The sequence below is a fragment of the Mauremys mutica genome, chromosome 5, assembly GCF_020497125.1.
Source record: "Mauremys mutica isolate MM-2020 ecotype Southern chromosome 5, ASM2049712v1, whole genome shotgun sequence".
Lineage (NCBI taxonomy): Eukaryota > Metazoa > Chordata > Testudines > Geoemydidae > Mauremys > Mauremys mutica.
This window is the reverse complement of record NC_059076.1, coordinates 60,655,531-60,678,201: the sequence shown is the minus strand read 5'-3', so window position 1 is coordinate 60,678,201 and position 22,671 is coordinate 60,655,531. Positions and strand designations below refer to the sequence as shown.

General features: G+C 41.4%; 1 protein-coding gene and 1 long non-coding RNA gene across 10 annotated transcripts in view; one reads left to right on the top strand and one right to left on the bottom strand.

Annotated features, from left to right (window-relative positions):
* Positions 1-1,613: 1,613 nt before the first annotated feature.
* Positions 1,614-22,671, top strand: part of NR3C2 (nuclear receptor subfamily 3 group C member 2) — a 293,477-nt gene continuing 272,419 nt past the window's right edge. For 4 of the 9 annotated variants that reach the window (XM_045018257.1, XM_045018252.1, XM_045018248.1 and 1 more), the window contains exons 1-2: positions 6,541-7,211; positions 16,412-16,633. In XM_045018257.1, coding sequence (XP_044874192.1) covers positions 16,570-16,633 — 64 coding nt within the window. In that variant the 5' untranslated portion in view covers positions 6,541-7,211; positions 16,412-16,569. Of the gene's footprint in view, positions 1,634-6,540; positions 7,212-12,717; positions 12,778-16,411; positions 16,634-19,743; positions 20,528-22,025; positions 22,646-22,671 lie in introns of those variants that run through there. The other 5 variants (XM_045018249.1, XM_045018250.1, XM_045018254.1 and 2 more) reach the window with 5 other exon arrangements.
* LOC123371078 lies at positions 4,099-9,736 on the bottom strand. The gene is made up of 3 exons (XR_006579697.1): positions 9,622-9,736; positions 8,134-8,217; positions 4,099-4,167 (listed from the first exon to the last, which is right to left on the bottom strand). It is a non-coding gene; the product is annotated as an uncharacterized LOC123371078 (long non-coding RNA).

Below are 22,671 nucleotides of genomic sequence, written 5' to 3'. Positions count from 1 at the left end.
GTGCCTAACTTGCATTGAAATCAATAGGAGTTAGGTGCAACTTTTGATCATCTAGGCAGGGGCGGCTCTAGGTATTTTGCTGCCCCAAGCACTGCAGGCAGACTGCCCTCGGCAGCTTGCCTGCGGAAGGTCCCTGGTCCCGCAGATTCGGCGGCACGCCTGCGGGAGGTCCGCCAAAGCCGCGGGACCAGCAGACCCTCTGCAGGCATGCCGCTGAAGGCACGCTGCCTGCTGCCTTCGCGGCAACCAGCAGAGCGCCCCCCGCGGCTTGCCGCCCCAAGCACGCTCTTGGCGTGTTGGTGCCTGGAGCCGCCCATGCATCTAGGCCTCTGTTCCCGGAGTATAAACTAGGGATAATAGCACCACCCTACCTCAGAGATGTTGCGAGGATACATATTTTAAAGACTAAGAGGCACTCAGATGCTATAGTAATGGGATTCATACATGTCTTAGATAGATATTATTTATTTAGTGCCAAAAGGGCCAGACAAGGGACTTACCCCAAAGAGCTTAGAATCTGCTTTAAAAATACACTTGCAATTTTCTGATGGGAAACTGCCCACTGGAGTTATTTTTGGTTAGGGCCTGTGTACACACAGAGGTTGGAAGGCATAATGGTCGTGGTCTCTTGCCAAATCAGGTTTTTTCTATGGTTTGCTTTCTTTCTCTGATCACTGTTTATTTTGGAAAAAGAATGAGTCTTTTGCCTGGTGGGCCTGTTTCTTCCCCTCTCTAGCTAATCTCTGAAACAAAGACACAGTCTCTTTAAAATTCTTCCTAGGCTGACTGATGTTCATTCATCAGGGAACAAACCCATCCCTATGTTGGGGTATTGCTAAGCAACTCAGGGAGTTCTTCAGTCGCATTTTCAAGAGCTCAGTCATTTAGGGTGGCCATCTTTCAACTCAGCTCCAGCTGCTCTTATGAAAATACACTGCGTATATCGAAGTACACCCCTTTCCTACTTGTGACTCATTAAAAAACTCTTCTCCTGGGAAGGAATGATCTCCCTTCTCTTCCTAACTTCTTCCATTTCTGTAGCTGAGGGTGAAGAGCTCCTGAGATGGGGCTTTCACTATGACCCCTGGGTTTAGGGATGTGAATGAGATTTCCATGCTTGCCTTATCAGAGAAGTTTTTAACTGAGAAGGTATTATTAACCCTACTTACAGATGGGTAAGTGAGGTGCAGAGAAATTAAGTACTTCATTCAAAGTTACAGAAAAAAGTATGTATCAGCACCAGAAATTGAATACTGATCTTCTGAGTCCCTGTTGAGTACCCTAACCACAAGACCATCTCTGATAAATGAGCGGGGGGGGAGGGGGAGCTACCTCTTATGGACACCCAGTGAGCTATGAAGTCCCTCTTCGTGGCTGTTCTCTGCTTGCTTTACCTGAAAAGGGTTAAAAAAAATCCACCAGATAAAGGAAAGGGGTTGTTAAGGCACCTGACCAAAAGAGCCAATGGGAAGGCTAGAACTTTTTAAAATGGGGAAAAAACTTCCCCTTTGTGTCTGTGGTTGTTCTCTGGGAAAGAGGGGGAACAGGGAGTAGTTATGCTGTTAGAAGATGAAGGCCAGATATGAAAATCATCAGATCATATCTAGAGCTACTTATTTAACAACCCAGATATGTAAGTAGATCATGAAAGATGTTTAGAAAGATGTGATTAGGTTTATTTCTTATTGGCTTGTGGACTCCTCTGTGCTAACCCCAGCCGCTTTTGTTTGCTTGTAACCTTTAAGCTAACACTCAAGAAAGCTACTTTGGGTGCTTATTTTTTGGAATTGCTCTTCTAAAATCTAGCAATAGCCTGAGTTTTCAGATGGTTTTTTTTCTTCTTCTTGTTTTTAATAAAATTTACCTTTTTTAAGATCAGGATTTGAATTTTTGTGTCTTGAGGTTTGTACACATGTTTTTTAATTAGCTGGTGGTAACAGCTGATTTCCTTTGTTTTCCTTTCTCAGCTCTTCCCTGGGTGGGTGTGGGTGTGTGTGAAAGGGCTTGAGGGTACCCCACAGGAAGGAATTCTCAGGTGCTCCTTCCTGAGTTCCAAGGGGTTTTGCATTTGGGTGGTGGCAGCATTACCTATCCAAGGTCAGAGAGAAGCTGTAACCTTGGGAGTTTAATACAAGCCTGGAGTGGCCAGTATTCGTTTTTAGAATCCTTGCAGGCCCCCACCTTCTGCACTTGAAGTGCCAGAGTGGGGAATCAGCCTTGACATCCATCCTTCCTCCTCCTCATTCACTCCAATTCTGTCTGACAGTGGAGTGCTGATTCAATGTGCTTCCTGCAGCATAGCCAGCAATTTAGGGGCAGTATAGGCAGTATCTGGTCACTAAAACATTTTGGAACAGATTTATACCTGACATAAGTGGGAGCAACTGGGCTATGCCAAGGCTGAATTTGCCTCTGTATCCATCATGCTATATTTTTATTTTGCTGAATAGGATGAGAAGCTTTTTGGTAAACTGCACCCAGTGAACACCATATAGTCCAGCTCTACTGCAGCTTCCTATATACTGTCACACATGAGGTCTTAGAATCAATGAGATGGGTAGAGTCCGGGTCAATCATATGCCAGGACACAGATCCATCAACCATTGCCCTCTGTAGAGAAGTGATGCAAAGGCCACAGACCCAGAATATTTTAATCTTGACTGTGGAGTGGCTCTGCTGCTACCTCACACTGCAGTACCTACACCGTGCGTGAAGAGGCCCCAATGTCTAGCACTTAGAAGACAAATTAAGTCAAAGATGTTAAATCATGTGTAGGGCTTTGTGCTCTGCCCTATGGGAATTTTTACCCATTACACTATTTAAAAGAGAAAAAATAACAAGTTTGGCCTTAAGGGTTCTTGTGGGTACCCTTTAAATGAAGATGAGTTTGTTTTCAGTTTCCCAGTTGCCTTGTATTATGTTTATATTCAATTTCCTAATTCTCTGCCAGGTTTTTGGACATGAGCATGCCAATCTCTGAAAAAGAAGGGGGAGGATGCTGTGACTTTATATGCTTCTTAAAAGTATTGCCTCTGAAAGGATCACTCCAGTTGGCATTAGTAAACATTTCAATGTCATTGCCAGAAGCACCATTGTCAGGAGTGAGTAATACTTCCATCATCTTCCAAAATGGTGACAGTCATCAGTTCACATGTATTCAATTCAGCTAAGTTTTCTTGGGATCTCTGAACATACTGTCTTGAAAATACCTTAAATTTGCTGTACCACAGTGACCTTGTCTAGTTTCCTGTGTGTAAATGAAAAGACTAACTGTGCCATATTTATTAATAACTTTCTATCCTGTTTTAAAAGAGAGAGACAAATCCACTTTCAAAACATTTGCATAGCCCATTTACTTCTTACACAAAAGAAGCCAATAGCCTAGTAGAGGGATGCATACAAAACTATGATCCAGAATTTCTATGAAACTCCAAAGACAAATGATGAAATCCTGCCTTTATTGGTTGAAGTCATGATGGAGAGAACAGTATTGAGCCTTGTGTTGGTTACAAGAACTTCACTGCTGGCTCTGAGCAAGAAGCTCCCCCACTTGGTGGGGTGCACATTGCTTCAGGTGCTGCAGATTGTCAGTGTGCATGTTGCCGGCTGAGGCCTGGCCATGCCTTCTAGCCAACAGACCACAACACTTTGGGAGTCATGGTTCTCTAGCCATCGTATTATCAGAACCTGCTCTCCAGAATTCTCTTAGGAATCTTGCACTGCTGTGCATGGGGGAATAGGCTTACTATGCCCTATTCTCCATACTGATGAACCTGAGAAAAACAAAATAGGATAAAGCCCACAGTTTTATGAACAAATTTCAGTAAACACTTTCAAGAAATAGTATAATCATGTTCCGTTCCTTTGGTGCTTGCTGTAATAAGATTAATCATGATGCACTCAATCAGTGCTAATGTGGATGTTATGAGTATCTGTGTAGGACTGCCTCTGTAATTCAGCATTAATTAGCTGAATCATTATTTTAGAGTGTTACTGAATCATCTTACAATTACCACCTAACTTGGTGCTTGTAAATGAGACAACAGAAGGAAATTCTTTTAAAGGGTATAATAAACATACCATTCTGTCTTCTTTAGACGGTTCTTCATTATAATGTTCTGTGAGATGTAAAGCTACTGCCATTGCTTCCACCTGTACCTTGTGGATCTATTAATTGTAATAATTTCAAATGAAAATGAATATTATTCAGCTTTATTACTCAGTAACTTATCTTCATGAGCACAAAGGTAACTATGTTGCTTCTTCATCAACCTAACTCTATGGACAATTAAAATTCCTCTGCTCAAAATTCCTCTGGGATAGACGGAATCATCTGCTAATTCCCATAATCTGTTTTGTTAGTAACCCATCTTCTCTAATTCCCATCAAAATCAGACCTAGTCATTATACACTAAAAATCCACATTCCTACTTGGATGAGGTACAGATCTGTAGAATTCCACATGCATTTTATTGCCACTAATCACGTTCCTTTATACATGTATTTTGGGAGAAAAATTATCAAAGTATAGCATGTATTGCAAATGATAATGTACCATATGCTCCTGCCTTACATGTGCTGAAATAATGGCAACCAAAAGAACTGTCAAAGCAAATGGAAAAAAGTTTTAGAGCATCTCATTGGCACAACCCAATATTCACCTGCAACATACATTTAAAAACAGATTCTGACTGGAATTCACCAAAAGAACTTGGAAGCATAGTTTATTCACCAGAAAATGCAAACAAATTAACCAAACAGTTTTGGCCCCCCAAAAAATTTGTTTTCAGGACTTAGGCTCCATTCACAAAGTGGTGTGAGAAGGAGGAAGTGATGATGATTCTGCTACTGCCTCCTTTCTAAGCTTTAGCCCAGTGATTAGGGCACTCATCTGGATGTGGGGCCCTGGGTTCAATCCTCCTGTCTGTGAAGAAGGAGATCCAAGATTCTATCTGTAGAGGCCAGTGCTATGAGACATTCTGCAGGTTGAGGCCGTTCCTCTCTCTATAAAATACTTGACTAGTCATTGATCCAGAAAAATGAACATGAGAATGATTCTGTAACCTGGTGGTTAGGACACTCCTTGGGAAAATAGGACCCAGGTTTATATTCCTGCATCTTCCAGCCATTTTGTGACTCTAGCCCTTCATTTCCTTTCATTTTCTTTTTAAAAGTGCCCAGAAATGAAATGTTCAGTTTGACCAAAATGAACTTTTTGTTGACTTTTTTTGATTTGCCAAAATCTTTTGGAATTTTCAGGTTTGGTTCAAATCAATTTTTTTTTTCAATTTTTCAGAACTTTCAATGAACCAAAGAATCAGTTATTCACTCTACTCTAATTTGGACATTTTGCTCAGCCTGCATGTGTACAAGAGAAACAACTGAGTGCATAGAAAAATAGCATTTATTAAATCATCTTCTGAGTGTGCATACATATATTTATAAAAGAACAAATACAAAGAGGCATTTTAACAAATAAACCTGCTTTAATCCTCAGAGTTTCCACAGTCACTCTACTTAGGCAAAAGAGAATATCTGGAAGATCAACAAACTTGGGTTCCATTAGACCACTTGGGGAATAAATGTTGTGCAACAAGTTATACTAGGAAGCAGACATTTCTTTCATGCTTTAGTTTTTCAGGGTGTTTTCAGAGATTTGCAGCAGACATTTATAGTCTGAATACTCTTGGCTATCACATGCTTCCTACATGGGAGTCACTGGCATATCTGAAGCCTCTCCCTTAATAGTGTTTTGCAATGAGGTCTGAGGGCATTCAAGTACTTAAGTAGCTAAGTAATCCTAAAAATGAAACAAAAATCAATATGTAGATATGAAAAATTAAGATAGATACTTGAAAAATCTTTGTCATGGACATATTTTTGGCTTTCCTGTCCTTGATACTACATCCTGTGCAGTACTGAAATAATGAAATAGTTTATTGTGAGTGATTCTGGATGTTGCTCATGCACCCAAATTATGAAATATTAAATCATACTTTCCCTTAATATTTACAGAAAGATGTGATTTTCATATCCTGGCATGTTTGTTATTTTGAGACTAAGCCAGTTATTTATTAGGGTTTACTCTGTAGTTCTTAGAAAAAGAGAATATTACTATTGTAATTGCTCTTCTCACTAGAATCATGATAACATTCACTCCTCATAGTATGTGGTTTAAATCATGAGGAGAAAACACAGTACAGTTAAACAGTTTCATGGTAAACATAGCCTACAAAAGATAAATGAGCTACACATTACCATGATTTCACAGGTGACAGGTGATTTTTCTTGTGTTTACCAAAATAAGCTTTCCTATCTGTGATGGGGTGTAAAGCCCCCAAAGGCAGAAAAAGAATTAAATGGAGCCAAAAACCATTAGTTCACTTGGTTGCACTGATGAAGGGAGGGCAATTTAGAATTAGGCCCAATTTAGGATTAGGCCCAGTGGGGAGAAGTTAGATGTCTAAATTAAGGATGAGTCCCAGCTGAAACAGCATTGGTGACTAAGAAAAGAAGAACTTCCTGGCAGTAGAAAAAAGCCAGGAAGTTGTAGGTGATAGTAGGGGCTGGGATAAACTCCTGAGAAGGGAAATACCAGTAAATAGTTATGTGAGATAGTAGAAAGTTACAGAAGTAGAGTGAATGTCTGTGGTGAGTCTTGACAAAAGGATAAGGTGCCAGGAGGCAGACTGGGGGTTGTTGTTTTTTTCTGGAGGAAATACAGAGAGCCTTATTTGGGGAGGTAGATAATCGATGGGCTTCTAGTGAGACAGCCCTGGGAGGTATTTTCTGCCAGGAAGAACTCCATAGAGCTGGGGAAGGGGTGAAGAATTCTGTGGAGGAGAGAGCCCAGTAAGGGGCTAAGGTAAAGGGCCTAGGGGCAGAGTGAAGTAGGTAGAACTCCTGTAAAGAATCTGAGGGAGCAGAGTTTAGCTAGTTGCTCGAGTCCCTGGATTGGGGCCAAGAGTTAAGGAAGAGCTTGGTTTCACTTAGTGGCTACTGAGAGGTGGTATGAGAGCACTCAGGTGTGAAGACCTGGCATAAAGTCATTGGACTACTGTTCTGTGGGGCTTTCTCTTACCCCAAAAAGTGTGAGACTGAATGTGACCTGGCTGGAGAGCTGGAATGAGAAGAAGCAGACTCCTGGACAAGAGGGTACTGGAGGAGGAAACTATTGTGGTTTGCCCACCAACAAGGGGGTATGCTAGCTGGTGAGTCACTCTTCTATGCTATCTCTTTATTCAAATATCTTCCCTTCATGGGTTCCCATGAGAAAAATCTAGTGTTGCCCATATGCTATAATCTAAGCAATCCCCCATCCTTGGAGAAGCAGTCTGTTTCCTCTTGCATTCTAACTCTTCCCTGCTTATCCCACTTGTGTAAGATTGATGGTGATGCCATATGAAAATAGTGAGGACTTGGCCATCTAATAAAAAGTATACACCATTACTTATCCCTGCAATCAACTTTAAAAAAAGCTGGCCCAGGTCCATTATTAGGAAACATGACCTTACTAGACAATACAATATGAAGCCTATAAAAGGCTATGGGAGGAGAACTTTTGCATATACTCTGCAGGGCCAGGGGTGGGCCCCAGCTGCAAAACTCAGATCTGAGTTCAGGTTGTTTTCAAACTCCACCCACAACTTGAACTGTGTTCAGATTTGCAATGTTGCCAATGATGATAGACACACTAATCAGAACTTGGATCTGAGGCTGGATTTTTAAAAATTACCCAAATTGAGTGATTCTGATTTGGGGGGCTGCATCAGGCCCATCTTTAACCAGAAATTCTGTATTAAAAAATATATACACACACCCCTACCTATATTGACCTTGCCAGCATTGGAAAAAAAAGCCTGAGTATGTAACTTTATTTAGATTTAATACTTTCCTAAAAGTAACTCTGAAGTGAATCCATTAAAACAAATGGTTGTGCCTGGCCAGAAACCAATTATTATTTTTCATTAATAACTGCTCACCTGTCACTTGGAGCTGTAGCTTAAATGTAACATGACTTGGAAATACTTCTAAAGGAAAGGTGAATTTCTGCCTTTAAAAAGTGTTTCTTTCATCTGATCCAAAGAGTAAAGCTGGGTATGGATACACGACTTACTTCAGTACCTGACTTACCAGTATCTTGGAATATCTCTGGAGCTAAATTACGGATCATGTGCTGACAATGAACAAGAGAGTGGAAGGACATACATCTGTCTCCTATAGCAAAAGATGGGAACATGGATTAAATGTACATCTTGGTGGTTAGCTCACAGTCCCATGGTACACCTCTACCTCGATATAACACTGTCCTCGGGAGCCAAAAAATCTTACCATGTTATAGGTGAAACCGCGTTATATTGAATTTGCTTTGATCCACCGGAGTGCACAGCCCTGTCCCCCTGGAACACTGCTTTACTGCGTTATATCCGAATTCATTTTATATTGGGTCGTGTTATATCGAGGTAGAGGTGTAGTACAAAAATGCATCTGCAAAAGCAGATCTTGTGATCTCTCACTTGATTACAGCTACCTTATTTTTCATGGTTGTGGTGATTTTTTGGTTGATTGTTTTTTAAAGAAGCCTGCTTCAGAAAATGGTCCTCCCTATGGATTTACTACTCTTTCAGATATACTGCTTGCTTGGAGCTGGAGTCAAGATCAGAAAGCCTGTAATTTCTGCCTTTCCTGTTCATCAGATCTCTTGATAGTGGCAAGCTTATATGATATGCTATTGCAAAGTATATAGTAGTCAGCTTTATGCTTTGGTCCACCAAAAACAAAGCTCACCCAAGACTCTCCATAACTATGCAGCAATCTGTAAATCATGGTTTGTTTTTTGAAATCTGAATATTTCTGGTGGCGCTCAAACTAGTATTTAACTTCTCTGCACCTGTTGAACTGTCCTTGTCCTGTACCAGTTTAGTTGCAACAGTTTCTAGACTCAAGGCTGTCCATAGAAGATTCCCAGGAGAACTTCAAAAGTCTTGGGAGTTCAAAAAGGGGGAAACAAACTTGGTAGTCCCAGATCAATACTACTGTTTTTCTCTTGACAGATCCAGTTTATGATCTAACATAGCTACTAGTTCTAGTGGCAAATCTTGAAAATGCAGTTTCATTCAATTCAGCATCCCTTCCTTCTTCCAATTAAATCTTTTATTTTCCATTATTCTGAGGATGCAGTAACTTCAATCAAAGCATTTGCACAAAAATAAGTTCAAGTATCTACTTCACTATTTGCCTTAATTTGATACTTTCTTCCCAATGGGAAGAATTCAGTCCTATTGGACACCATTTAGTGATTGTCTTGACTTTTGGGGGACATCCTCATCTCTAATACTGTACAGCCTGACTAAAAGATTCCTACATATTTAAGTAATCTGTGTAGCCCAAAGAAGCACAGCTTTATTTTTATTAGGGGGTCTCAGCTGTCAAATCTAATTTTAATTTCCAATAAGTATAATCCATTATACTACTTGATGCTCCCGCAGTGTCACGCTCATAGTCTGCTTTCCTGGGTTCACTGAAGCAATCTTTTCTGCTTCTTAATCTAACATGGATCCTCCTAAAATAAAGAAGTGCCATCCCACATATTCCAAACAATCTCTGCCTTCCTTTATTCACCTGAAACAGTGCCTCACTTGTTTTCCCCACAAACTGCAGATGACCTCCAACTTTAAAAGAATGAGTCTTCAATTTGCCTCTTGAAGATACTTAATCCTTGCCCTGTATCCATCACAGTGGCTAGTTAGTGCAAATGTCTATTAAAAAAAAACAAATATATATTGGCTTGGTTTTTTAAGGTGAAATGTCCATTGCTCAATGTTTATAAAATATTGTATTCTAGATTACAATAGAATCTATTCTATTTTCCAGTTGAGTGACTGCAGCTATAATTCATTACACTAGTGAATTTTGAAACCCTTTCACAGTGTCTGAATAATCAAGCCTGTATCATTAGGCCGGGTCACAAGTTTCAGCTTCAAGATAGACAACTAAAAGGAGATCTGGGGAGCTCTACTCTCCTTTTATTTGAGGAACATTGGCCCTCTAGAAATTGGGTGAAGAACCATTTTAAATTATGGGCTAGCCCCAACCACTTCAGTGGATGCCTTAAATAAAATGCCCCCATTTTAAATCAAGTCTGTCCAATTTGCCTGCTTACTTAGAAATGATAAATTAAAATGCAATAATCGTCTCAGGAAAGGGACAACACAGTTTACTACAATGATGGTTTTATGCATACTATGTATGGAATGACTTCTAAGGACAGTTACACTTAGTGCATTTTTAGTACTGTGTAGTTAAAGATAACTACCAGGACCCTGGAACAGGTTAAGGAGTGCTCTTCTCCCTCTGGCCTGATCCTCCTCCATAACCATAGATCCTCAAAGAAGCCACCATTTCCCTGCCCTAATGGGGCCTATATTACCTAGGAACAGAGGTGAAAGTAAGCTGGTCCGATCCGGCATACTGGCAAGTACTTTCACCCCTGCCTAGGAACAAGATGGCAAGAGTTCTGGAGCCAGCACAACATGTCTGTGAGGCTGGCTCTCGCCTATTATAGCTGTACCAGGATCAACAGCATTTCAGGGCAGAACTGCTGTTTTGTTCTGGGAAGGGCTGGGGGGAGGAGGAAGAGTTGTGAATATCTCTTTTGCAGCTGTCTTACAAGGGTTTTATATCCTGATTCTCCCAACTTCTCCACTTCAATTTTCTTGCCAAAGACAGACTTTAAAAAGGCATTTAGCCTCTTCTAAAGGTTGGCATCATTAATGTCAAACCCTCCCTCACTTATCTGCTACTATAGTCTCTTTTGTAAAAGTGCCTTTTTATCTTATTGGGTTGGCCCAACACATTGTGTTCTTCTGATGTCAGGGATCTATTTCCTGCCAACTGTGATAGACTCTATATATTGTTTGTTTGGTTGCCACTATGCTCTTCCATTTCCAGTACAGGGTTCCAGTCCAGCTCACTCAATCTGAGTTCTCCTTTATGAAGTCACATAAGCCATTCTTTTTGTTCCCTGATTATTATTTTTTTTCAGGAAGTGCTGTGTGTTCTAATTATAGTAGCTTTTAGAATCCTCATCCATTCTGTCACACTGATGGATTCTAGTAGTTCCTCCTGTTGCACCTTGTAAGAATTAACTTTCCAAAATCAGCTTTCTTGAAATGTAATACCTTTTATTCTGAACCTATTCCTTGCAATGTTAAAGTACTTTTGTGGTCATGATACTGTAGCCTGCTTCACTAGTATTCTCATCTTTATCGGTAAGATGTAAATGAAGAATGACTTCTCTGCTTTTGATTCATACTTTTTTCTCTGCATAAAACAGAAATTCTAGTGAATCCTTGTCCTACCAATCTTGACACTAATAATCTGCCACAAACATTTGAGGCTTCAAGTACCTGGAAAACTGGTCCAAGAATCTTTCTTTCCTCCATGTCCTAATAGTCTGTAGCAGATGCCCACTATTTACTTTTTTGGCTTTTATTCTTGTATTCTTACCTTAAAAACTTAACCATTATCTTCTTCATTGTCAAACTCTCATTGGCAGTGTTCAGTAGATAATTTTTTTTTAACAAGTAATCCCTGCTTTGTGTCTCACAGCATAGACTGGTCTCCTCTCTATTGATGTTCCACCTAGGAAATCATCCTACCAGGTTTCACTATGCCTTTTAAATCATAATCTCCTTCATTTCTATCACTTCTAGTTTGCCTTGTTTTCCATATTCCTTCTATCTTATAGACACTCTTCTTGGTGTACAGTTCTTAATCTTCTGTTGAAGTAAAACTCCTTCAGACTTTTTTGCATATTGGAAGTATCAGTTTGTGAAGTTTCCTCTTCCTCATTTCAGATCTGGTTTAAAGCCTGCCTAACAAGCCCTGCCAGTTCTGAACTAAAATCCACATTCCATTTGCTTATATGGAGATCATCTGGATTAGACTTTAGACAGCATTCCACTGATCCATGAATTCAAAACTCTTCTGCCAACATTTTATCTCCAGTATATCATCTTTCAGTTGGCATCAGAAAGGATCTCAAAGATCAACCCTTCAGTCCTAGATGACATCCTTAATATTATTGGATCATTTGTCTACAATTAGATTAGATAAGGTGAATTCTCAATCATTCTTCAAGATAATCTCCTTGCTTTTATTCCATCACCTATCTCCTTTCTCAGGAGAAAGCATACCATACAGTATCAAAGCTTCTTCTGTAGTTGTACTATTAGAGATTGAATTACTATCTTTTGTCTTTATGTTTAATTTATCAAGCATAGTGAGTAACAGTTCTGTCTACCTCATTTAGATACTGGACAAATTATTTAGGTGTTAGACTCAGCATGGTCCTATTCCATTCCCTTCCTGAGATTCTGCCTCAATAGCAGCTTTAGTAAACATGTCAGAAATAATGGTATGTCATAGGGAGAGAATACTTACCTGCTTCTCACTGAAGACGCAGAAGTGGATAACCCCATAATCAGGAAAATAAGAGTATGCTGAAGGCTATCAGTTACACTGTTGCTTCTGCTGATAAATAATATGGCAATATTTCTACATTTGGTGCACAGTTGCTAACTTCCAGTCACTGCTGAGAAAATTAATGCTGAATAAATCAAATATTACATTTACATGGAATATTTGTACAGATCTGAATTTTTAAATGGACTGCAACTGGCCATGTTCATTTCCCCCTTTGTGTTTACTTTCCAGGAACACTTGAGTAACCTGGATCCTACTGTCAAAATTGGTCATGAAAAGCAGATCTCAAAGGTGCATATGCAAGTATGGTAGGGGCAGAAGCCAAACTTCAAATGTGCATGTACACCCTCCTCCTGTATGGGAACAGAAAACAAGGGCCATAGTGGAGTTAGGCACCAAATGCTTTGAGGCTCTGGGCTGCTGTGAGGCTCTGGGCTGCTGACTAGGCACAGCTATGTAATGCAGTTTGATCCTGGAATAGCTGTGACTTGTCCACAGAGGTAAAAAAACCTGAAAATATACTTGAATAACAAACTGAGGGAAGAATGAGCTGCTTGCTTTCCCCATACAACAATCAAATACACTTAATCACACGATCAAGCTCATGTCAAATTGTCTGGAACAGCCTGTTTACTGATGGCAAGTGAGCATATCAGTATACACCTTGAGCCACTAAAAGCATAGCTACTAGTAGGACCTAGTGACAATAATCCCATTTCTGTCACTTCCTTCTCCCATCATGCTCATTTTTATTTTTTTTAATGTGAGCAAACATGGGATTGAAGTAGTTGGCAATAACTGGTATGGGGGATGAGTGTAGGGATTGCATGTTATGTATATCTGAGGTCTTCAGGGCATGAGGGAGCGTGTTCCCCATCTAACATGGTTGCTCATCTTAATGGGGAGTGATAGGAAAGACAGCATACTTTAGGATGCAGAATCCATTCTAGTCTGCTTGAAGTGTGTGTGTGTGTTGGGTGTGTTTTTGTTTTTTAAATCTTAGCTGGTTTTATCATGAAAGTTATGTACTTCTCACTATGCATGAGGAATTAATAACCAGACTAGCATGGTCATGCAGTAGTGTGATTCTTAAAATGCCAATGCATTTATTAATCCTTATACCAGTGACAAGACTCCAACTTTCCTGCTTCGGACAATCTCTCTCTCTCTCTCTCTCTCTCCCCTTCCTGGCATGTCCCTGATTTCCTCCCTTCTAGCCACATACAAATTTGACTACTCCTCTATCGCTTATCAAACCATGCTAGATTTCCTTCAGGGCAGATGCTACCTGCGCCTGATGAGGATGCATTCCTTGTGAGTTCACAACAGAACTTGGAGGTGACCTCATTCATGTCTTTGCATGGACTCCAGTCTGTTGTGATTGCATCCTGTCACTTCATTATCCCATAGGGGTGTGGTTTTTTGTTTTTGTTTGTTTGTTTTTTAATGTCTGAATTACAGACACCCTGGCTCTGGGAAATGACTGGTCATGGTTCCTAGTTGTGGGTCTCAAGCATGCTCCCATCTCTCTCACTACTTTGGTGAGGAGAGCGCAGGAGGGCAGAATAGAAAAAGCACTGGAATCTGAGTATCCAAATTCAATATAATGTTCTGGATTGGTGATGTTGGCTTGGACCCTTACACTGGTTTATATGTGTCCCAAGAGTACGGTTATAGCCAATTGTCTTCATAGTGGCTTCATACCTGATGTAGGCTGAATAACTAATGAACAGCTGCTAAGTATATAATTAGGACTTGATACAACCTTCATTTCAGCCAGGGTTGTGATGGTAGGCTGCAGAATAGGGTTACAGTGAGACAAAAATGCTGCCTTTTTTTTTCATGCATCTTTCATAATCCCTCATCTAGGGAAAAGAAATTTAAATGGTCCAACCTTCTAATCTATGCAGGATGAATCTGAAAGTAGAATCATGTGGCCCAGCCCCCAGGTTATTTTGTGGAAGATGGCACACTGCATAAGCTGGTCCTGCTAGGGCACAACCTACACAGGAATTGCATATTTAAAACTCAGACTGATCCAAAATCCCCTGACGTCAATGAGGCTCTCTCATTTAACATAGGGCACACTTCACCTTCCATTAAAGTTTATCACTTTTCCTTAACTATAAAGTGTTCATTTAATCAAGTTTATCTGTAGAACACTACATTTCAGTCAGGTTCTATCTTAGCTTTCTCTCTTCCAAAAACTAAATTCTTAACTCTTGAAAAAGATCTTCAAGCCTCAATATTACTGTGATGCAGTTCCTTACTTTGCTATTTATATAATATCTTCGTATATATAATTTTGGAATTCTAAATGGCTATGAATTCCTCATACCATAAGGAATGTAAGATTGTACATATAGTATGCCACTGTAAAGAACTTTTCCTTGGATTTCAAGAGTCTTGAATTAGCCTTGACCTTGTTATCCAAATTATTATGGCATTTCTGTTCCTCAAATGAGTGCTTCCTCTAGAGTTGTGAACAGCAAGTAAATTTACTAGCCTATAGAGTGATTAAAGTGCCTCTAACTTGCATTTGATATATTATGTGGTGGAAGATGTGTTTTTGGGGTTTTTTTACTGTTACACCACAAACTCAGGCACAGTGTTTAAGTGCAGTACTATTGCAGTTACTAAAAAACTTTAATCAGATTACTGTTACATTTGATACTATAAAAATGCCAGTAGATAAATATTAAGATTCAATTAGCTGCACAACAATTTGTTTGGAAATTAATACTGAACTAAGTCAGTGTTCTACTAATTTTTTTAAGTTCTTATATTTATAATCTACACTTTCATGCAAATATTAAGTGTATGTAGTATACAAACTGGAAGTTGAAAATAAGGTACATAAATTGATATTGCAATATTAAAGCTACAAGAAACAAAGTTCTGCATATATTATTACTTCTGCTACATCTACCCTACCATTGCAAATAAGACCTAATATTTTAAATATATAGCTCCTTGCATTTGGAACTGAACTATCAGTAAAAATCATGACTTGAAATATGCTGGAAACATGTATTTTCAAAATGCAGGTCCTGGCCCTCCATACAAGCATGTGGTTGCTAATGTCAACATGCATTAGCAATGGAATTGTACTATACTTAGATGTGGTTGAACCACATCTATGGGCTGAGCCATTAAAGAGCAATTTTAAAAAAGAGAAGAAATAAACTAGGTGAAAGGGAAAATGTCCTGTCGGCTAAAACAATCAAGTATATCTATAATTAGTATAAAATTGTTCAAAATAGACTGCAGATTAATTATTAATATCTAGTAGAAAATAATCATACCATACAGAAAGTGTTACATGTTTTTATTGCTCATAAAGACTTCAAAACATTTTGATCATGTATCAAGAACTTGAATTTTATTAATTAACCAGTGAAGATTTGTAATTCCCTCTCCCTAAAGGACTGCACCTGTTTGACAGGAGAAAGTAAACTCTCTAATCAAGCCCAACTTTTTTTTTTTTAAATTAGTAATACTTTCCTAAAAGGTAACTACTAAGCAATAACAAACCTCAAACTCATGAGCCTTATGCCAATAGAAAAAGGATCTTTAGTGAATAAATACAGTTAAAGGAATAATATTTTTTGAGGCATGAGTGAGTGAGTTTGTTTGTCTTTCAGCAAGACAGAGTGAAGTGAGAAATGCCCAGCTGCCTCAGCTGGAACCAACACAAAACTTCATCTGCTTTATTCAGTTCTCAAAATAGGGCACAGGTCTATTTTTTTTTCTTTTTTTATTAAGTACAGTAGGCTGAATTTAGACTGCACCATTATTCCCGTAGCTCCCAAAACACTCTCCCAATTTAGAGACCATTGGTAGATGAGAAATGTGAAAGTTGCAGAGCTTTGGTGGTGATTTGCTATGGCTAATGGATTGCCAAACAAATTTACCCCATCTTTAGGAACAAAGATGACAACTGCTATAGCATGACTAACCCTTGTCTGTCTGCTGCTTTCAATCTCATGTGTCTGACATGAGTGGACCTCTCGTCTAATACAAGGGAAGAGGATTTCTCATCTAAGGTGTTCACATTGCTGCTCTTGACCTCCTTGAAAAAATATGATGATGGTCTGCATTTGCTTATTGCTACATTGCTGTGGGAGCCCATCACAGAATTTTGAAGGTTGGTTACATATTTATATGCACATTTTAAATTATTTTTAAAATTTTACTAATTCCATATTTATAATTTCACCATAGTCCTTAAGCTCCCCTTTTTGTAGTGTACATAGTCACAAGTGTTTTTCCAAATTGCATTTTATTTCTTGATCTAGTTTGGCTCTTATAATATAATGCTATTTTCTTGTTCAATGTTATCTTTGCTAGTGATAGCTGTTGAAATGCTGCTAAAATACATATAGTGCCAACAACTGACAAGTGACATGCTCCTATGAGCCACAAGCAGAAAACAAGTGGGGTTTCCCTTGAATTTGTGGAAAACTTGTGAGCATCCTGTACCTTCTCCCCCTCCCCCAGGAGTGCTTTATTCTTCCTGCAGCCATCACTACATAGAGTATAATAGAAAACAGACACACAATTAATACACAAGATAAATCTTCTAATATGAAAAAATCTGACTTTAACAAAAAATACAGATGCAATCATGTCAACCCCCTACGCCTCCTCCCCCCCAAACAAACAAAAAATGTTAGGGGCTTGCTTTCTTTTACACTCACACTTATTATGGAAAAGAAAATTTAATTTCAAACAAACTTTATTCTTTGAAAAAGTTAAACTTATGCAAAAGAAGGGAGTCATTTAGTATACAAGGTGATTGTATATTCCACAATTGATACTATCACATTATTGTGATTTGCAGGATTACTTAAGACATTAAATAGAGGTTTTTACCTGCTTATGAACTGCAAATTGTAGCCCATACTTTGTAGCTCTGTTTAAACAAATTATCTGTATTCCAAACCAGACTTGACACACAAGGAAAGAAGAGAATAGAAGGTTCCTAATTTTTGTTAAAATACATATCAGTACATTTCTCCCTTTTCAGCTACATTATGTGTGAATATAATCTGCTAGTGTGGGCATAGTGAAATATTGGTTTTCAATAAAAAACAACAGTAATTGTACTATTTAATTCTGTCATCCTAAAGTCTGGCCTTACAACTGTCTTAGGCTTCTTGAGTTAACATTTATCAAGTTCATCATAAACTTCAGATGGATGCTTGGACAGAGTAGACAATAACTGAATTAAAAAGCGGGCCTCAATAGCTACCTAGGTTCATGCACATGCATAACTTTACTTTTATGAGTAATGTTGTGGGTCAACTGACATCTGGAAAACTACTCCTGCATGTCTTTGCAGGATCATGATCACAACCCTGAACTCTAAAACAAATGTGTATAAAATTGGGCATGTTCTTAAGCACCTTACTGAGTCAGGGCCTTAACGTACAGCTGTCTCTTCAGACTTTATTTTTCACTGAGAAAATAAAATTAGAATATATTTAACATCTTAAAATAAACAAAATCAAACTTCTAAAATTCCAGCTGTAAGTGAAATATTAATGTCATTCTCATTAGCTTTAGTGTTCACTTTTAAATACCCTTTGCCTTCATGACCCAGAAAAACTTGTGTAACACTTTACCCCTATTAACTGCTTGTCACCCTTGCATGCAGTATATGGGGTATTAGTATCCCTATTTTACAGATGTGGAAAAGGAGGCACAGAGGTTAAAGCAAAAATGTTCAGACTCATGTGTGTATAAATGTAAGCATCCAACTTTAGGTACCTACATAAATGGCCGGATTGTGCAAGTATGGCCCTTCTAAAGTGCCTGTTGAAGTTCATGGTAACTATGGGTGCTCAATCCCTCAGGAGTTAGGGAGCCAAATTTTGATCCTTGTGACTCAGCACAGGCTAACATCTCTATCTTAACTAGCCAAAGCCCAAATGTGGAATGCAGGAAACTTAAGCTGTGAAATTCTCTTGTTTACTGTAAATAACTCTGTACCTTCAGTTACATAATACTTCAATGCTAATGTAAATAACTTTCAATCATAAATTTGCAACCCTCACTTTTGTATATCTTATTGCTAACTCTGGGTCTACAATGAGTGACTGCCCTCAAGATGGGGGACATCTGAGCAATGTGGATGTCAAAGTCTCTGAGTTAGGATTAGTCTTTTGTAAACTCAGTCCTTGCTCAGACCATGCTGGTTCTCACACACTTGAGCTTCCTCTTGCAGCCAACGGTTGGATGCTCAGCAGAGATGGTTCAGCAGTAGGCAGTTTGTACTGGTTTTAGCACCACCTGTGTATTGGGCTAGAGCTGCCCTCTACAACTGTGAGATGATGCTGGGGTTGTCCCTTGTTTCCCCCCCCCCACCACCACAAAGATCAAACAGCTAGGGCTATGGGTTTTCAGGACCCCAGAGGCCAACTCTGGGGTGTAACTATGAAGGAGGGAATTGTAGGAAAAAACCTGTAACAAGCTTTCACCCCAATGACTGGTTTGAGCACACGGGTGGTGAAACAATTTGCATAATAGGGGTGACATTGTAACTTCACCCTGTATAGGATGGAAACTACTCCAAGCGCGGGGGTGTTAGCACCCCTAGTTCCACAAGCTGTTTGAGAGGTTTCCAGGCTATGTGGGCACAAGGCTGGGGGTGGAAAGAGAGGGCGTCGTGGGGGGAAGCTGCTATTCGCCCTAGGGAGGGCGAAGGCCGGCTCCCGCACCTGAAGCTAATCAGCACACACCTGCGGGGAGGCAGCCAGCCGGGCTGTGTGTCAGGCTGGCCAGGAGTCAGCCCCGCGCTAACGTTCATCATTCCAGCGCCGTCAGAGCGGAGCCGGGTTTCCCTCGCCCGCTGGAACCAAGGAGGTGTCCCCCGGCCGGGCTTTAAGGAGGGCAGGGCTAGTGCCCGGGGGCAGCACCAGCCCTATGGCCGCGGGTCAGCGCGAACCCGTCACGGCCCTTCCAGCCAGGGCAGAAGGTGGCTCCCGCCGTGCGTCACCGCACAGAGCCCCGGCCGCGGCGGCAGCCGCCCCTGCCCTCCATTCTCGGGCAGCAGCAGCAGCAGCAGCAAGCGCGTCTCTCCGGCTGACGGCTGCGGCGTGGCCCTGCCCGCTGGCCGGGCCTGCTCCGCTCGCCTGCCCCCAGCCCTGCTAGGTGTCTGGGCGAGCGCGGCGCGGCCAGCCAGAGCAGAGCGACTCCAAGTCCCTGCGGCGCTCGCTCCTCCTGCCGCCGCCGCCGCCGCGGGGAAGGCGGGGGTGGGCTCCAGCGCTTCAGACTGGTGCTGTCAGAGCCGAGAGACACGCTCCGCCTGGGGAGAAGGGAGGGAGCTATACTCCTCCCCCCACCGCCACCCTGGCCTGCCTCCCTCCTTCCTCCCTCCCTCCCTCTCCTCCAGCAGCTCCACAAACCAGGAACCAGAGCCAGCTGCAGCCTCCTGTGCGTGAGAAAAACACGGGGAAGCCAAGCGGGGAGTGCGGAGCAGCGCCAGGAGAGGGAAGGTGAAGGAGGACGGACGCAGGAGGGGAAGCACGGAGGGGCTGTCAACATAAAAGGGAGGAAAAAGTTTACACCCGTGTTACTCTCGCCTCCCTCTTCCTGGGTGGCGTCGCTGGGAGTTTTACCTGGAATGACAAGTTTTTTTCAGGGTGGCTCTTTCTCCGACCCCCCCCCTCCAGCAGCGGATGAGGGTGTGACACAAGGGGGAACCCGCCCCGCCACCTAACACTCTATGGTGGGAGCTGTCACCAAGAGCAGAGAGGAGCTGATCCGGGTGGACTTCACTGTATCCAGCTCCACTGTTACAGTGCTGCAGCCCCCCGTGGGGCTGGAGTCAGAGAGGAACTGCTGCCGCTGGGGGTTGTGTGTGAGAGTGTTACAGCCCCCTTCTTCCAGGATATAACTAAAACCACCTCGAGCATTTTCAGTCGCATCTTCATCATTCGTTTCCTCCTAATTCTTGCTATTGCTGCTTGTTGGATGGCTTGTTGGCAGTAGCTGGGGGTCTTGCCTCCTCCAGCCGCCCCACCATGTCCTAGATAAGGTGAGTGCAGTCAAATCACTTTGCACAGAGTCCTGGGGGAAAGGGCGGGTAGAGAGCGTTTCTTTATGGGGAAAGCAATAGAGCAAAAAAGCAAGGATCAGCTATGTTAGTTTGGAGGGCAATGTGTTGAGAGGGGAGAACTAATAACTGTGTCTACAGAGATTTTCAACAGAAAGATTGTGTGTCCAGGTCAAGATCGATCCTATTAAAATCAGCTAACACTTAGGTTTAAACAAAAACAACCCCATGCCCATTGCTTAAATAATAATTCATTAGCAGCCGTGTCTCTGGGTAGCTCTGCTGGGTCTGGGAGCTTGGCTCATTCCTCGGCCCATGTCTACTGCTGGGTCTGGAAGTGGAGATCAATTTTTGGCAGAATATTAAAACATGGAAGGCACGTGACTTTTAAAAAAATAATCCTAAAGTAAATACGTTACTGCGCCCGTCTGATTAAAAAATGTAACCCCCAGTTTTCTAAAATATAAATTCCACGGAATATTTAAATATGTTTCTCTACTCTTAAACCGCTTTTATTGCACGATTCTTCTGCAGATTTCCCTTTTTCCCAGGGTACCTCTAATTTTATGGGATTTGCTCGGGGCGTGAGGGAGTTTATTCTTGTCTGGGAATTAAATGGAGAGAAATGGGATCGCGGGGGGGGGGGGTCTGTGTCAGGTTTTAGCTGGCGAGAAAGAGAAGCTCTCTACACCATTGCTGCTGGTGTCAAAATCTGGAGAAGGAGAAACATACATTTTCATTGATTGATGCTTAGGAGTGCCCGTCGTTATTGCTGATTTTGAAGCCCAGGGTTAAAGGATGTTGGTAAAGAACTACTGAGGAATGTATCATTTTAAAGTTTACATTGTTCTTTTCTTTTTTAAATATTTCTAAACTTTGGAAACAAGCAAACAAGGAGGGTGAAATTAAATGCTTCAGGCTCCAGCCAGCGACTCGAGTTTTAAAACCGTTTTTATTGCCCTCACTTATCATTTACCCTCACTTGAAAAGGAGGAAAAGAGAGAAAATCTGTGCGCAGCATTTACAAAGGCTACACTAGGCGCAATAAAATGAACCCAGAGGCAAGCAAAGGACAAGTCCTTGAACCTTAGTGAGTTTCTCTGTTTTAAATCATTACTGCATCGATAACATGCATATTCATGCATTGTTTAAACACGGAAATTGAAATGGAAACGTGATAGTCTTGCTGCACGGGTAAGAGGCGATGATTATAAGCACAGAAAGGAAAAGGCTGCGTCCTTCCAAATTTGCTCCCTGGCCAGTCAAGCTGCTCACCTTGGCGCAGGTGGAGTTAACTTTGTCTCCAGGAGACTGCGGTGGGCGGAGACAAAGGCTCCCTTTTTATAGACCCTAGTTTTTAGCTCTACCTGAGGAGAGGAACCCCCTCCCCCCCCCACTCCCAAGCCTGCCTTCAGTCAAAGGGGTGGGGAGTGAAATGGACAAAAACCCCAGCGGGGAGGGCACGCTCTGCATCACAGCCCTGCCAAGACTCCGTTGGGAGGGGACCTCCCTCCTGGATTCATTTCAAGGCACTTTAAAAAAGTATTTCCCTCGTTAATTTATAATGAGGCGTTTTTAACTCCTCCAGTCGATAACAGCGGGCCACTGTCCTGACTCCACTCCGGCTGGGGAACTGGACTGGAAGGGATGTTTGGAGGGCTGCACGTTGCATTGGGAGAAGGTAGCTCTGTCCCAGGCTCTGCGCTCTCTCAACGAGCCTCTGTGGCTTTAAGGAGCGATACATTTTCCAGCCTGTGTCGCAGCAACTTTGTATCAGTCATGTCGCCCGCCCGTTGACTGAAACGGCTTTCGTCCAATGAGAAACCCTCCTGAGCCCAATAGCGCGGCTCTTCTCTTTCCCTCCGCCAGTGGAGGCAACCGAAGGGCGGGATATTAACTTGAACTTTATCTGAGCATGTGACATGTTTTTAAAAGGACTTGGCACCTTTTTTTTTCTTCGTCTGCCCTGCTCAGTGTCATTGGGCGACGTAGCGAACTTCAGGTTAAGAGGGAAGCCAGCGGATTTACCTGCTGGCGAATAATTATTTCTTGTTCTAATGTGAAACCATCTGCATTTTCTGGCCTGGATGTTGGATTTAGGTGGGTTACACTTTAATGGAAATGCG